Raw genomic sequence first — 16,661 nt, 5'->3', positions numbered from 1 at the left:
GGAAGAAGCACACCAGCCTGTGTTATCACGAGGTGTTGAAGGGATGAGGTATCAGGTATCAAAGAACAAAAAATCATATCATTGTGAATGAAAGGGAGTGCGGAGTGGGGACCCAAAGCCCATCTGTAGGGAACTGGACATCCCCTTAGAGAGGGGTCTCGGAGAGGAGATGTGCCAGTCAGGGTGCAGTGTAGCAACGATGAAACATACAACTTTCCTCTAGCTCCTAAATGCTTCCTCCCTACCCCCCACTCCCCAACTATCATGATCCCAGTTTTACCTTATAATCCTGGCTAGACCAGAGGATGTACAGTGGTACAAATAGGAACAGGAAATCCAGGACGGATGATCCCTTCAGGACCAGTACTGAGAGGGGCCATACCGGGAGCATGGAGTAAGGGTGGGGTAGAAAGGGGGAACCGATTATAGGGATCTACATATAACCTCCTCCCTGGGGGACAGACAACAGAAAAGTGGGTAAAGGGAGATGTTGGACAATGTATGATATGACAAAATAATAATTTATAAATTATCAAGGGTTCATGAGGGAGGGGGAAGTGGGGAGGCAGTGGGAAAACTGAGCTAATGCCAGGGGCTTATGTGGAGAGCAAATGTTTTGAGAATGATGAGGGAAACAAATGTACAAATGTGCTTGACACAGTGGATGTATGTATGGATTGTGATAAGAGATGGACAAGCCCCCGATAAAATGATTTTTAAAAATTCAAACATCAATTGTATCAAGCATATTTGTACATATGTTGCTATCATCATTTCTAAACATTTACTTTTTATTTGAGCCCTTGGTATCAGATCCTCTTTTTGCCCTCCCTCCTGCCCTCCCACTCTCTTGACCCCTTGATAAATTGTAAATTATAATTATTTTCACATCTTACACTGACCACTGTCTCCCTTCCCCCACAGTTTCTGTTGTTCATCCCCTGGGGGATGGAGTGGTGGTGGTGGTTATGTTACGATCATTGTGTTCCATTCTCCATTCTCCCCCACCCTCCCCACCTTCCCCCTACACTCCTGGTATAGAGGTTTATCTGACCTGGATTCTGTGTGTCATGAGTTCTTATCTGTACCTGTGTCCAGTCTAGACCACAGTATAAGGCAGGGCTGGGGTCATGCTAGTGAGGGGTGAGGAAGCGTCAAGGGACCAGAGCAATACAGTAGAACCCTGGACCTTGACACTAATCCCTTCAAGGAGTGTTGAGATGCAATGCTGCCAGGTTCCGAATCAACTTTTCCCATAAGAAATAACTGAAAATGGATGAATCCATTCTCAATCACCTACTTTTTACCCTAATCTTGCCCTTTTATATAAAACATTACACAGAAATTTCAAAGTAAGTAAATTCAGAGTTAAATAATATAATTTAAATAAGACACACATTAAAGTTTTTAACAACTACAGTATGGCCCATACCTTGAGATTGATGGGGATCTGGATCTGTGGACATGGATGTGGAGAGGAGGGATGGAGAGAGAGTCATTGTTTGGAAAGGGGATTCCCTTCCACAAATCAACTGATAGGTGCTTTTTAGGAGTTTTTCCCTTTCTTTACCTTTTTTCACTAGGAACTGGCTGGCTTTCTCTAAAAAAAAAATTTTTTTTTAATCTGTCTAATGTGGTCTGCTGTTGGCGTTTCCTTAACTGTTTTCTAAAAGAGTTTATTAAATTATCATCAACAATATTGATAACACGGTTAACCAGTTCCTTATCATGATGATTCTTTTCAAAACTCTTGGATTTTCTCCCAGTGAAGCTGTATTTCTTTGATTTCGGAAGAAGCTACATTTCTGAATTTCTTTCTCTCCAGCCGGCTCCCTCCGGAGCCAGCCTCTGCAGCTGCGCCTCGGGGAGTCCTGGCGGTCCTCCGTCCGTCTGTCCGGTCCGTCCGTGAGAGTGCAGCGCTGTGCTCTTCAACCAGCTCCTCCCCGGCCGGCCGGCCGGCGGGACCACGACTGCATCCAGGCTTGATGTTCAGAAGGTCAGCGCGCGAGGTTCGGGCCTCAGCGCAGAGAGAGCCTCCAAATACCAGCAGTTTGTTCTCATTTCTCCGAACGAACAGCAGCTCTTTTCTGTCATCTGTTCCCGGGGCCTCTGGTGGGTCGTTCTCGAAAGCCCCTTAGCAACACGAGCACGTGGGATTGCCTCTTTGTTCTTTAAAAGGTACTTGGGGTGGATCTCAGCAAATTACACAGGGACGCGAAATCAGTCACATCGATGCCCCTTTCGCACTTTTCAATAATCTCTTTTTTCAGTTCAATTGTGGTTCTTAGCGTTTTCCTTTTCTGCTCGTCTGCAATGGCTTTCTTAGGACCCAGGTTTTTTATCTAAAAACAATACGCAAAGCCACAAAAACTAAGAAAATTATAGCAAAACGCTTGGAACACAGCCGCAAAAGGTTTAAACAACATGTACTAACAACACCAGCTAACGCCAAGTGAGTGAAACAGGAACTGCTTTTGTTTACAAAAGTCACGTGCATTTGGGTTGGATTCTGATGTTTGTTCGAGCTCTGATGCAAACTTTTCTTGACATTTCATGTCGAAATTCCATTGTCGAGTACTGATGAGGTCGGTCGAGTTCCGGGGTTCTACTGTATTGTGTGTGTCAGTGGCGCTATACTGTGTCCTGGTTGACTCATCTTTTCCTTGTGACGCTTCTGTCAGGGAATGTCCCATTGTCTACAGATGGGTTTTGGGTCTCTGCTCCAATCCACCTCATTCTCAACAATATGTTTTGTTTGTTTGTGGTCTTCTGATGCTCATGACCCGATCCCGTGGACACCTCATGAAAGCACAGGCTGGTGTGCTTCTTCCATGTGGGCGGGTGGCTTCTCTGCTAGATGGCCGCTTGTTTATCTTCAAGCCTTTACGACCTCATACACTGTATCTTTTGATAGCCGGGCACCATCAGTTTTCTTCACCACATTTGTTTGTGCACCTATTTTGTCGTCTGAGATCTCGTGCTGGGAGGGTGAGCATCACAGACCGCCAGGTTTTAGAACAAAGTGTTTTTGCCTTGAGGCAGGGTTTGAGCACAGGCCCTAGCTCATCTACATTTTACAAATTCAGGTTCATTTTGATTTTGCTTTCTCAGCCATGATTGAAGCAGGAAGAACTGGTTTGAAGTTGAATTAAAGACAATTAAATGACTGGGAATCCTCAACAAATCATCAGGTACGATTGTTCTGAGTCTAATTTACTTTCAGCTCCATATGGCTTCGAAGTTATTTCTTATTCCAATTCAAGCATCTATTTTTCATACCTCTTTTGAGATTGATAGAAAAATTATGGTCTAAAAAATTGGAGACATAGAGTTTAAGTTCTAACTTTGCATTCTCTCTATGTTATCTAGGGAAGGCATTTAACCTCTTTTAGCTTTATTTCCTGGGCAGTAATGTGGGAGGTAAGCAAGTCAGTTTAGGATTAAAGCTTCCTTCATTATTGTTGGAAAAACTAGGATATTTACTTGCTTTCTTCCCTTCGAAACACTGAATTCTACTAAACAAACAACTAGACTCACTGCCCTTGAGTCAATTCTGACTCATCGGGACCTATGGACAGGGTAGGACTGCCCCTGTGGGTTTCCCAGACTGTAGCTTTTTACAGGAGTAGAACAGCCCTCCTTTGTTTGATTTCCATATCAGTACCATCTTACAGGGGTTTTGTTTAACCTCCTTCAGATAGGAGGTAGTGAAGTCGGAGGCAACAGTGGAGAAAAAGAAAAAGTAACTGCTAGAGGCAGCTAGTTCCTTGAATCTAATAATATTCAGATCAAAAAGGTTTAATTCCTCGTGGATATTCTAATTCACTAGGAACCATTGGTGGACATGTCAAGTTGTCAAGCTCCAAAACTACCAGGGAAGTGGTTTCCTCCAGCGGGAGCTGCCTCCAGGGGTGACAGACAGATGAGAACACTCTCTCATGTATTCACCCCCACAAGACATGGTTCTCCCTGGAGAAAATCTTGAGCCCCTGATGCCCACCAAGCCCGAATCCCACATGATGTGCTCCTTCCAGTAGGAGCCTGTGGGTGATTGCCACGCTAAAAACATCTTCCATCAGTGACTCCAAGGATCAAATATCTCGAATTCTCTACAGATTAGCACCCAACAACAGTACAGAGATTTGTGAATTTTATGATTCTAAGCATAGGGTGGGCTTGCAAGGCCTAATTTTTTTTTTTCACTTATCCCTTCCCTCTCTGCTGTTTCTTGGGCATGGTTCCCAAAGCTACTGTCCTTAGGCCTTCTTCCTAGTCCTGACCTTGCAGTCTCAACAGAAGATCTTAGGTGTCTCCTGAATCCTGGGCTGCTTAGCACCAGGTCAGCAGTTCGAAACCACCAGCTGCTTCTCTGGATAAAGATCAAGCTTTTTATTCCTGTAAAAATGTGTGGTCTCAGAACCTACAGGGGCAAGGTCTATCGAGTCACTGTGAACTGGAAAGTGGTCGATGGGGGCGCTGTGTCTGTTACTGGTATTGCATCGCAGTGACTTATCAGGGCTCCAGACACCTGTGAGGCACTTGTAGTGTTCACCAGATGCCCCTTTCCAGCAGCTTCCGTTTCCCTCTCTCCTTTTCCTTTGATATAGACTTGCTTACGGCACTTACATGCTTAGAAAAATTCCCCATTCATCCTGGATTTCCATTGCTCGCTTTTCTCTCATCAGCCAAACCTCCTTCTTCCTTTCTTATGTTTTTCTTTCCTTTCCTCCTTTTATCCGCTCTAAACCCTAACTGCTATTTATTTAATTTATAATGTAAAAACTTGGCTCTTGTATGGACTGAGCTATGAGAAGGCTCTAGAAAATTCATGGAAAACTTACTTTATCTTTCAATTCCGTTTCCCCACAAACTTTCTGAAGCCTCACATACATACGTGCTTAGGAATAATGCCATTTGACCCTGTAGGTAAGAGTATCCTGAGAGGTAGGTCATACTGGAAAGTTGTCAGTAAACTCAGGGAATGAAGGGTTAGCCAATACCTTGTTTATTGGTAATAAGCTAAGACAGCCTTTTCTAAACGTCTTGCACTCACCTGTGGCCTCCACCTGCTGTTCTTCTTCCTCGCTCTCCATTCATCCCTTAAATCAGCGCATTCTCGTCTCCACCATCCTCTGCTCTCCCTGAAACTGCAGTCACTGGAATCTGCAGGTAGTTCCTGATTGACAAGTCAGCGGAGACGTTTGGACCTTGATGTCTCTCAAGTCCCTGCCTTAGGGCCTGCCCTCAGCACACGTCTCGCACATCAGTGTTTCTCAGCCCACTGCCCTTGGCTCCTCTCCGGAACACTCTACTCTGAGTTTCGCTCTTGCCTGCTGCTCTCCCACACCCTCCACAGGGCTTCCTCCTCCTCCTCATGGCATCTCCGGACTCCTGCGGGAAGTGCCTTGCTAATACCAGGGGGCTTCCTAGAAACAATCCTGGAAAAAAATTATGAGCTTTGAATTCCATTTTCACATACACACACGCACTAAAGAGATAAAATAAATATAGACGCCCTCTTCTATTTGCTCTTAGGGACAGAATTGGAGTCTTCTGCTGGGAGTCTGAGAGGAGGGGGGTTTGAAAAAGTTAAGAAGTCTAGTTAGCAAAGGAAAGTGGCTGAGAAAATGGGCCCCTGCCCCTGGGTACAGGGAGCAGAGCGCGCTTGGAGGGCAGGCGTGCTGGCTGAGCCCGGTGTACACCCTTCCCAAGGGCTGCATGCACTCATCTCCCACAACACCCCGGCTGGCCAGCACAGAAACCATCACTAGGTTCATCCAAACATGAACCAAATTAAAAAAATAAGCGCACTGCTGTCGGGTGTATTTCCACTCCGAGAGACCCTATAAGACAGAGTAAAACTTCTTGGGGTTTCTGAGGCTATGAAGCTTGGTGAGAATAGGAAGCCTCATCTTTCTCCTGCAGAGCCAGAGCAGCTGGTGCATTCAAATCACTGACCTTGCAGTTAGCAGCCTGACTTTTAACCCAATACACTATCAGGGCTCCTTCACAAACCGACAGGGCAGGCTTAATGGGTAAGAAGACATAGGCTGAAAGCTTGGTTAGGTTGGAGGCTTTACCTCCTTTTGAGAAATCCTTCGTGCCTCCTGTAATAATCACTCCTTTTGTTGGCATGGCGTCGTGGTTACCCATTGGGCTTCTAATCACCAGATCAGCAGTTTGAAACCACCAGCTTCTGTGAGGGAGAAAAACGAGGTTCTCTACTTCCGAAAAGAGCTACAGTTCTGCTCTCTCCTCTGGGGTTGTTATAACTTAGAATCAGCCTTAGGGAAAGGAGGGTGCTGTTGTGGGGTTAAGTGTTGGGTTGCTAAGTGCGAGGTCAGTGGTTCAAATCCAGTAGCCTCTTCACAGGAGAAAGAAAAAGAGGAGGCTGTCTGTTCCCATAAAGCGTTGCAGTTTCAGAAACCCTTTGTAGGGTCATTTAAAAGTTGGAATCGACCCAAGGGTAGTGGGTTAGCTTTTGGTGGGGAGGGTATGTATTCATAAGAATCACAGGGAATCTTGTAAAAAATAGATTCTAGTTCAATATATCTGGATCAGAAACCTCACAGCAAGAGGGCCAACTGAAGTGAACCAGATCACAGGCCTGGTGTTAAAGTACCAATCTGTAGTTCGTTTCTCGTTATCCCTATGCCATTTGATAAAAATGAAAAGGTAAGTTATTCTGCAAAATGAGCAAAGGATGAATTTTCAGTCACACACACAGTGTTTTTAGTAGTTTACAAACTGTACCTTAAAATAAATTTCTTTGAAAGTGTGAGTGTGTGGCAGGGGCAGAGGGAGCATTACAGTGCACAGAACTGCAGTCTACTCAAGGATTATTTCGCTTCAGTGCAGTACTTTCCAAGTCAAAAAGGTGCAGAGCATTTGCAAGAGGGTCACAATGTCACATACTTCTACCTGCCCAAATCTGCTGCCGCTGGGTGGGCTCTATCATAGCGACCTCAGAAGCAGAGTAGACTGCCTCAGGCGCTTTCTGGCCCTTAATCTCTATGGTCGTCAACTGCCACATCGTTCTCCCTTGGCCAGTGGGTTCTGTTTGCGTTTGCGTGAGCAGCCAATGATTTAACTGCTCTGCCACTCCCTCGTCGCCATCGAGTTGAATCTGACTCGTAGTAGAACCTATAAAATGGTATAGCCCTGATGCTGAAATGGATAAAGTGGTGTTAACTGGACGGTCCACTGTTGGAACTAGCCATTCTGCAGGAGAACGATGAGGCCGTCTCTTGTTTCATATCAGTCTTAGAAACCTGTGGGTTCTCTGTCCTCGAGGGTCGCAATGAATCCGAGTTAATTCGACAGCAATGAAGTTAACATCATAACTTAAATGCGAATGGGTACAGCCACACAGCCTGATTTTTCTGAATTCCTCTGCTTGCCTCACCTTAAGACTATAGGCAGGGGTCAAGGCGCCCTCACAGCGAAAGCAGGAGAGCCCTGGCGCACGTGCCAGAAACGCGGCCTCGGAGCAGTCCTTTTCATTTCTGGGCAACAAGCAGCAGCCCAGGAGACCCACATGCTATAGCCCACACTACCCTCACCCCGGCAAAGCTGGAAACATACCGACGGATGCCAACGGCCCCCCTCCCAGCAATTAAATTGGAAATCCTTGATTATTTGGATAAAGAATGGCCTGAACATTTTCATCTCTTCCAATAAATCACACCAACACTTGTAAATCCGTGATACTGTGAAATACACCTGTCTTTTTTTTTTAAGGGTCCCATTAGCAAATCTAGCCACCCTTCCCTATCCATGGCTAGATTCACAATTGATTTATTATCAGCTGGGCTTGAGGAAAAAGGCAGACGACTAAATGTATCAGAACTGTCACTGGTGACTTCCGCTTCCTTCCCATTAAAGGGATGGTACTGTACACGGGAGAGTGAGCTTCCCCCTCTCCAGTGCCCAGTGGGGAGACGCAAACCTGAGAGCATTGTGATTGTTCTCAGTAAGCACGGTTGACATGGGCAGCATGCAGCAGCGCAAGTGCACAACAAACAAAACGTGTTTCTGAACGCAGTGGAGGAAACACTACGCGATAGACAATATGACGTGTAATTCGCTGATACATTTCATAAAATGGAGAGGGAAAGATGTACACCCACATCGAAAGGGAAGCCTCGTTGGTGTTGGTTGGAGTGCAGATCTAGGCAGTCCAAGATGAGCTTCAGTGCTTTCTCAAGAAAACACTTCACTAAAGGTTTAAATGAGTCATCTCTTTTAAACTATGTAAGGGAAGGGGAACTCCAGCATTTTTTCAAAGCTAGTTTCACAGCCCCACACTCCCCACACAAAAAGAATATTGATTAAAACATTAATGAGAAATTCATACAAAATTTAGAAAATGCAATGCAAAATGTAGGAATGCAGCCCATTAACAATATATGAGACTAAATGAGTCCATGGAAGGCCTGTAAATTGGGCGAGAATATAAATTGCACTGATTCCATGAATTCATCATTGCTCAGCTATCCAAGACAAGGATCAATGTTTCCTCTATTAACAAAGACGTATTTGCAGCTAGCCTGAAATTTCTTCAACAAGGCTAAGAGGATATAATCTTACTAGTTATTTTCTTAGCTATGCATAAAGGAACCTTGGTGGCATAATGGTTAAATGCTTGGCTACTGGCTGAAATGTCAGTGGTTCGAATCCACCGGCAGTGCCCCAGAGAAAAGATGTAGGTATTTGCTGCTACAAAGATGACAGTCTCAGGAAAACCCTATGGGGACCCTGTACAGAACCTCCACTCTACAGGGTCACGACGAGTCAGCATGAACTAAACAGCACGCCCAACAGCACAACCTGCTTAATGAAAGGGAACGAGTCACCATAGCAATGAGGCTGTAACTTAAATACATCTGTGCCTAGTGATAGACACACTCACATCTAGTGTTCCTTTGGGATTTAGACCAGTAATTCCTGGATCTACCTCAGTAATCTTAGGCCTCATCTTAAATTCTTTCATTAATTTTTATTGAACACCAAAACCCTGACCTGAACTAGATCTCTTTGATGACAACCAATGAATTGCCCATAATGGAGGCACAACCAGAGAAGCCAAGACCATAATTATCTCTCTGGTGACTGAGGGCAGTGGCAGAAAAAAATGGGTAAAGCCCAGATGGATTTACTTTAAGCTAAAGGAGGAATTTTTCCAGAGTCCTAGTGTCCGTGGTTTGAACCCACTGTTTAAAAACTCAAGTAGATCATTAAGGGAATCTGAGAAACTGTCACAGGTGTACCAAAAGTGATCGGTTCTTCTAATTACAAACATCTCGATGTGACTCTTTGGTATTTAGGTAATTTGATTCTTCACTTTCTCTTTACCTCAGAAATTTAAGGTTCTATTTGAATTTAGCAAATGCGTCTCCATCCAACTGAGATGAGATGCACCTTTCTTCCCCGACGGAGCACAGTTTTTGAAAGGAGGCCTTGATCAGTCACAGGAAGGGACACACCGGTGGGGAATGTGGTGTTGATAACCTATGGAAACAAGTTTTCTCCTGTGCCAGTGAGAAGGTAGCCAAGACGTTTTAAAGAGTCTGAACACTCAGTCAGTCCATCTTCAATCTATCAATGGGAAATCATGATTACTTATTGACTTGGCCACATGACTTTATTGACTTTGCACACAACAGACATCCAATAAAGGTTTAATGACCTGACTTTAAAGAAGATTGGAGCCCTGCTCAATTTTGGCACTGACTTGCAGAATCACCTTTACTCATTTGTTTGGTAATACTATACCTGAATTTACTAACATTTGAATATATTCAGTAATCTTTGGTCCCATGCCAGGTGGGCAAGAGATGAGGTGAGCATATCCTACCAATGAAAGATGGACGGTTTTCAAAAACTGCCACTAGAAATTTGATGGTCAGAGCTAAAATAAGACCCCCTATAAAGCTTTCTTACTAAGAATCAAACCTAAATCTGACCAAGCACTGAATCGAATTACCAATGTTCAGGAAACACTGAACATTTCATGAGACACAGGGACTCTAGAGAACAAACCAACAAACCACAGGGAAAAAGGGAAGAAATAGGGCCCTCGAGGGAGTTGACACATCAGACTATTGCAATGTATGGGCTTCACTGAGATTCCAGTTTGAACCCTTAAGATCATAAAACAACGGAATATATTTGAACACAGAATTGATATGTTAAAACAAAAACTATTATTAATGTATCTTCAACTCAGAATGGTATCCATTTTAAATGAATCTTTGCCTCAGGAAATGGTATGTCTAGGATTTGCTTTGAAATCACCTAGGATGGGGATGGAGTATGTGAACGTGTGAGTCACAAGACTGGCTAGGAGCGGGTAACAGTGGAAAGCGGGTCACCTGTCTATGGGTTCACGATACTAGTCTTGACCTTTTCTATAATAATAATAATAATAATAATAATACATGCTTTTAAGAGACAAAGGCAAAAACATTATCTGATAGGGAGCTCTCAAACTGTACTGCCGAAGAATCAGTAAGAACGGGAGAGCACGGAGGAGTGAAGGATTAGCATGGCACGAGTTACTGCAATTCACAGATACCACACAAACTAAGACAAAAGCATCAATCCCTCCCCACCCTGGTAGCAGGATGCGGTGGCTGGACTTTTTCTTTCCCTGCCCTGTCTTGGATGAAATGGCTCATGGGCAGACAGCCTAAGATGGAAGACAAAGCAAAGGACCTGCATGAACCACTAATGGGGCAGGACGATCCCCGAGTCACCAAGAGCCGGTCATCCACACAATAATGGTTTGGGTTTGGTAGGAAAACAGATGTCATGGGCCATTAATTTTCATCTTGAATTTTTACTCCACGAATCACTCATAGCAAGTCATAGAAAGGTCAATTACTTCCACTTCCACTGCTCTCTATAGAGTAGGTGCTCAATAAATGAATGCTAATCAGTTCAGATGACACCCTGGGCCCAATCACTCAATTACACGTGGCCACGTTACCAAAGCTTGGCTTTTAAACGTATGTCATATGAGAAGTGGTTTGCATTTGATACAGCCAATGCATGGGGTGTGCTCTACCTGATATCCAAAGAAGTCCATCAGCCACATAGCCAGCGTGACAGGAAAGGGAGCGGTCAAAGGGCTGCACGAACGTCCACTTGTTCTTCTTGGGGCAGTACCGCTCCACGGTGGGCAGAACCTGACGCAGCTCGTTCCGGCCTCCGACGGCATAGAGACACTCCTCCATGGCGCCCAGCACAAAGTGCTCCCTGCAGTTTTTCATGGGTGCGATCTCTGCCCAGGAGTTACTGCGGGGGTCGTAGCGACAGGCCGTCCGCACGGCACACGTCCGGCCGCTGGCGTGCTCCACTTCTCCGCCGGCGACGAACAGAAAGTCTCCCATGACGGCCACACAGTGGTGGCTCCTCCCCACGGGCATGGGCGCCAGCTCACTCCAGTTGGCAATGGCGGCGATGAGAGCAGTCTCCTGGTCCACAGGATTGAAGTACCGGAGCTCCTTGACTTTGCAGATCTCTCGCTTTTTCCCGCCGATGATGTACAGCGTGTCCGACTGGAACCGTGGCTTGGTCCTGCCCGTCTGCCAGACGGGCTGCGCATAGATGCTCTGGTGGTATTCCAGCGCCTCGTGGACCAGCGCCGTGGCCGTCTCGCTTGCTTGGACCAGCGGGTGGGACAGGGCGACAGTGTGGAGAGTATCCACGTCCATGAGGCCAAAGCGGATGTACTTCAGGAGTTCGTCCATGTACTGGTAGTGGCAGTTGTGTTCCAACCACCTCACGGCTAGCTGAAACAGAGGGAAGGGAGATGAGAGAAGAACACAAAAGTAAGAAACAACACGAAGGCCAAGTCAGCGGCACAGAGGTGAGTCACGATGCATTCCTTCAGATACTTAGGAGTAGAATTTTCCCCCTTACAAATAGTGTAACACAAGAAAGCTTTGATACTCAACGAAGGATTATTTTTTTTCTTACTTGAGCAGATATATATGTAAATAGCTAGATAGATACAGATATTGTTAAAGAGATTATGAACAATATTAAGTAACACTGATGAGGGGTTTAGAGTACCATTTGGGGTGCATAATAGTTGCTTTCAAACAATGATGATTGTGCTCCTGGGGTACACTACCAATACGAAATGTCAACCACGAGCAGTCATCCCGTCTCAAATAATACATGTCAACCCAGAACCATGGCGCAGCATCAATACAGATAACACCAGAAAATATGTGATCATCTGAGACCACAGGGGATACTTGAGAGAAAATCAATACGACACTAGTCGGATGGTTTAGAAAGAATAAAAGACTTTCTTCCCATCCCTTTGCTAGTACGGCAGGCAGACCACCAGAGAAGAAACAGTAAGATCACACCTATCAATTGTCTTTCCTTTCCTCAATTAGTTTCCATCTTGTCTACATCTGTTGTTTGCAAATGTAAGATGCTGGCAATTTGCTAGAGCCATTTTCACAAAAATGGGCTGGAGAGCAGATATCTTGGCATTCTGGATACAACAACAGAGTACACCCTACACCTTTGGTTTCCACTCTAGAACTCTTTCACGAAGGAGAGGCAGTCCGATAAGATCTTTTGGCTACAGATGTGCTGCTTAAAACTAAAGCAGACACACAAGAGCATGAACAACAAAATTGAATAAGAATTTTAAAACAAGCAGCATCGACAATACCCCCTAATCCATATTATGGAGCAGCTGCAATAATTTAATTAATTGGACTTAATCTTTCAGTTTTATAAACCTGTGTACACATCAGTATAAAGAAGTACACCTAATATATCATCAAGTTATTTGATATGAATTATTCTCTGTGTGTGTGTTTGCATTTTTAACAGGCAGGGGACTTTTGTCTATTTTATATAGTTTTTTCATGTTTTCAAATGAAAACCAGAAGCTAACTACAATTGGAAACCAGTACACACTAGTTCTCCTCCTAAGGATATGAATTATTCTTGGCAATTCCTACATTAAATTAGATTTCCCGGATAATATAAATGTGGATCTGAGGGAATGAACATGGAACAATAAAGCAATGGATACACATACTGAATAACTTCGTTGTGTTTTACTCGCTTGCTGACATGCAATCGGGGCACTGGGTGTTCCCAGTTCAACTGATGCAGATCATTGGATTAAAAAAAAATTCATAGAAGGAAGGAAATGAAAATGCGTTGGTAGCTGATCATGACTCGTTGGCACAAACGACATGGGTTTTCATCGTGGCAAAAAGAATCTCTGTGCTCTCTTTGGTACTGGATGATTTCAGAGTTTCTGTCTCTAGAGTCATGGGTCGCCTACAGTCTATGATACGTTCTGTGAAATAGGGCATTGTCATTGGAATGTTGTGTTCTGTTTTTTCCTTAAGCATTTTAAACAAGCTTTGTACCTTAGCAATGACTGTCAGTGTGCAGTGAGAGAAATTCTTAGCGATTTCTCCATATCTCACACCAGTCCCTACAATGTAGTTAATTACTCTATGTGGCCCTTCTAGGAAGAGTCTTTCATGTTGTGATGCATTGTACAGCCTAGCCTCTATACCTGTGAGTATTATCTGTGTTAAAATAAGAACTAATTTCTGGTTTTAAACTATTCCCTTAATAGGTACCACCAGTAGCTTCCTGCTTAATGGAGAAAAGTAGAAGGCTGGGCTCATGCAACTGGCTGAAAGTAGACCTGGCCCACTCAAGGTGTGCAGGTGATCATTGTGTCCTCCAATTAACCTCTTAACATTAGAAGGCAAAAGCCACACTTCCATCAAAGCCCCATATCTCTGTGATCTCCCCTTATCTACTGAGCATATGCAAAAGGATTGAGCTCCAGCATCAGTGACGAACACCAATCAGATGCCAATAGCGGACCTAAAAGACTCAGGTAGCCGCACTGTAGTCCTGACATGCTCCTTTGCCTGGCTAAGCAAGCAAGAACTTCGTTCACGTTCAGACATTCCTTATCTCTGCAGCCGCACTGAGCAGATTGGGCAAAGGTTGGTCTCTTCCTTTTAAGCCTGGGTCTGGCTTGCTTCTGCCTGACCTTGTTTTCAGGACGTGAGCTGGCAGTCTGTCTCTTGATTTGACTCACCAATTTCCACAGCCTTGTGAGTCAGCAGCACTGAACTGTTGAGGAGGACCGTTCCTTCAAATGGTCATTTGAATTTAGGATTTGGGATTTGCCAGCATTTGAAACCACATGAGCCATCTCCCAATGGTTCAGGCATTCTATGAGACATTGTAGTAAATTGTGGAAACCTGAGACACATAGGCCATGAACATGTCTCATGACGTAGTGGATTATGTGTTGGGCTGCCAATAGCCAAGGTCAACAGTTCAAAACCACCAGCTGCTCTGTGGGAGAAAGATGAGGTTTTCTACTTCCAGAAAGATTTACCAGTGTCAGAAACTCACAGGGCCAGATCTATCCTGTCCTAGAAGAACTTTAGGAGTCAGAATCAACTCTAGGAAAGTTGAGTTTATTCTTTTGTTTTGGCAGAGGTACATGCGGGACTATGCTAAGAGGAGGGGTATTGGTTGATACCAGGGATAATGAAGTGGCATCATCTTTGGGGAACGTTCGACATTTGGGACATCTTTAACTTCCACCTCATTTGGACCAGCTTTGTAGTAAGACTTCTGAAAGAAATGATTTTTGAAGTCCCGCTATTATTTTCCTTAGCTTCGTAGCCTTCAGTGGAGCGATGATCCTTTACCAGCCAGGAAATTTCTTCTTCGATTTTGAGGATTGTCATGATTGACAAGAGTCGTGAGCGACAGCAACCACTGATTTTCTACCTCCATGTTGCTTAATAACCTTTGGTTCACTTCCAAATCAATAATTACCCTTTGCCACCTGCTGCTGTGTCAGTTTTGCTGCATTTGGGAGCCCAGATGCACTTCACTGCAATCTTTTTGAATAAAAATAAACAGAGAGGTGTATGATACATGAGAATGGATGCCTGTGAATCAAAGCAGACACCACCACATGATCAACGTCTTAGAAAATATAGTACTCCAAACACACACACAAAACAAACAAACCAACTCACTGCCACCGAGTTGGCTCTGACCCATATTAACCCTGTAGGATGGGGCACTAGTGGGTTCTAAAACCATAACTCTCTAAGGGAGTAGAAAGCTTCATCGTCTCCTGTGATGCAGCTGATGGTTTTGAACTGTTGACCTTGTGGTTAGCACTTGTCTCCCACCCCTTTCTAATGTAGTAGGTAACCCATTACACCACCAGGGCACCAGAACACACCTGGGTCTATAACACAGGTGTTTAGTATAGCTATCCAAGGCACAGGTGTGATAGGTTATATATGCACTCCACTGGGATCTGATGGCGTGGCCAGTGCATCACAGGAGACGAGACCCACGTGCTGCGTGGGTGTGACGCTGCTGGGTTTGCATCATCCCTGTGACTGGATGACATTTCCTACGATGACTCTTCCACCGAAGTCTCTCTCACTTCTACCACATGGAAGTGACTTCGCCAACAGGGCATGTGTAACACGAATAGGGAAGACTGGTCCGTTTTCACTACTATCACTCCTCGCTCTCAGGACCCGCCGTCTCCGAAGCTGCAGAGGAGAGAGAGGGCATCCCAGGACCTCGAGAGATCTCTGTCCGAAATGGCAGAAGCCACCGAGATCCGGTGCCCCGGGGACTATGGCATGGAGACTTACAGACACAGCGCTGAGACTCTGGGGTACCCTCTCCTCCTTTGGCCCCAGACTACGGAACTGTGGGACTGACGGACAAGCCTTCCAGACTCGTGAAGGCAAAGGCCATAGACCATGTGGTTGCCACACTGAGGGCTGGAGAGAGAGACCTGGCTGCTAGCTGGGGAGACAAGTGACTGTGTCCTTGCTTGCTGACCCTGACTTGTGGTAACCGGTTAACTTCCCTAACAAACTCCCTTAATTGTGAGCATTGTCCCATGAGTTGTGTGTGGCTTTTGCAATGGATTTTGAACCCAGCATGGATGTAGACTGGCAAGGGAAGACCGATCGGTCAATGTCAGAAGAGGTGACGCAGGCATGTCTTTCCCGTGGCAACAGGGAAGCCAGAGGAGATCAGATATGGGTCGCCATCGTTGATTACTGCCGCCCCTTTCTAATGTCAGGGTTTCTGAGCTCTGAGAGCTGCCTGGGACTCCGGCTGCATATGTGGTCAGATGTGGCCTGACAGATCTTCTGTAGTTATGACTGCTTGCACAAACGTTTGCATAGTGGAACGTGAACTTCAGGCTTGTCTTTTTAGCTTCCAGAGTGAACGCAGGGAGTAAATTCATTTTTAATATGTAGTGAAATGCACCTCTTAATGAATTGCCTAGTGAAGAGAAATGAACAAGAATGTCCCTGGATGCCAGTGCCACAGTGGGCAGATATTCAGCTGTTTGCAAGCTAATGGTTTCTGTGTAAATAATATACCTTTGCAAAGAGAATGTATCTGGATAAGGGAATACCAGCAATAATAAAAAATATTACAGAAGGAAAACTCGGTAATCACCAGGTCTCTCTCTGTCAGAAGTAGAGAAAGTGCCTATAGGCAACATCCTAATTTTTCTCCATCCTAATTTTAGAAGTTTCCAGGGATGGGGTTTGAATTATTTCCCTGGGGAGCTAATTCAGCAAGTTGAT

At 44.8% G+C, this 16,661-nt stretch overlaps 1 protein-coding gene across 5 annotated transcripts in view; it reads right to left on the bottom strand.

The window, feature by feature from the left end:
- KLHL32 (kelch like family member 32) overlaps positions 1–16,661 on the bottom strand; it is a 256,480-nt gene that overhangs the window by 21,786 nt on the left and 218,033 nt on the right. For 3 of the 5 annotated variants that reach the window (XM_045294472.1, XM_030886866.2, XM_045294473.1), the window contains one exon: positions 11,069–11,795. In XM_045294472.1, the coding sequence (XP_045150407.1) occupies positions 11,069–11,795 (727 nt within the window). Of the gene's footprint in view, positions 1–11,068; positions 11,796–16,661 lie in introns of those variants that run through there. The other 2 variants (XM_045294474.1, XM_030886868.2) reach the window with 2 other exon arrangements.

Source organism: Echinops telfairi, unplaced genomic scaffold (assembly GCF_000313985.2).
Source record: "Echinops telfairi isolate 266 unplaced genomic scaffold, ASM31398v2 ScPeMD7_3533;HRSCAF=4204_0, whole genome shotgun sequence".
In the NCBI taxonomy this organism is placed as follows: Eukaryota; Metazoa; Chordata; class Mammalia; order Afrosoricida; family Tenrecidae; genus Echinops; species Echinops telfairi.
Note: the sequence above shows the minus strand (reverse complement) of the source record. Positions and strands in the feature narration are given on the sequence as shown.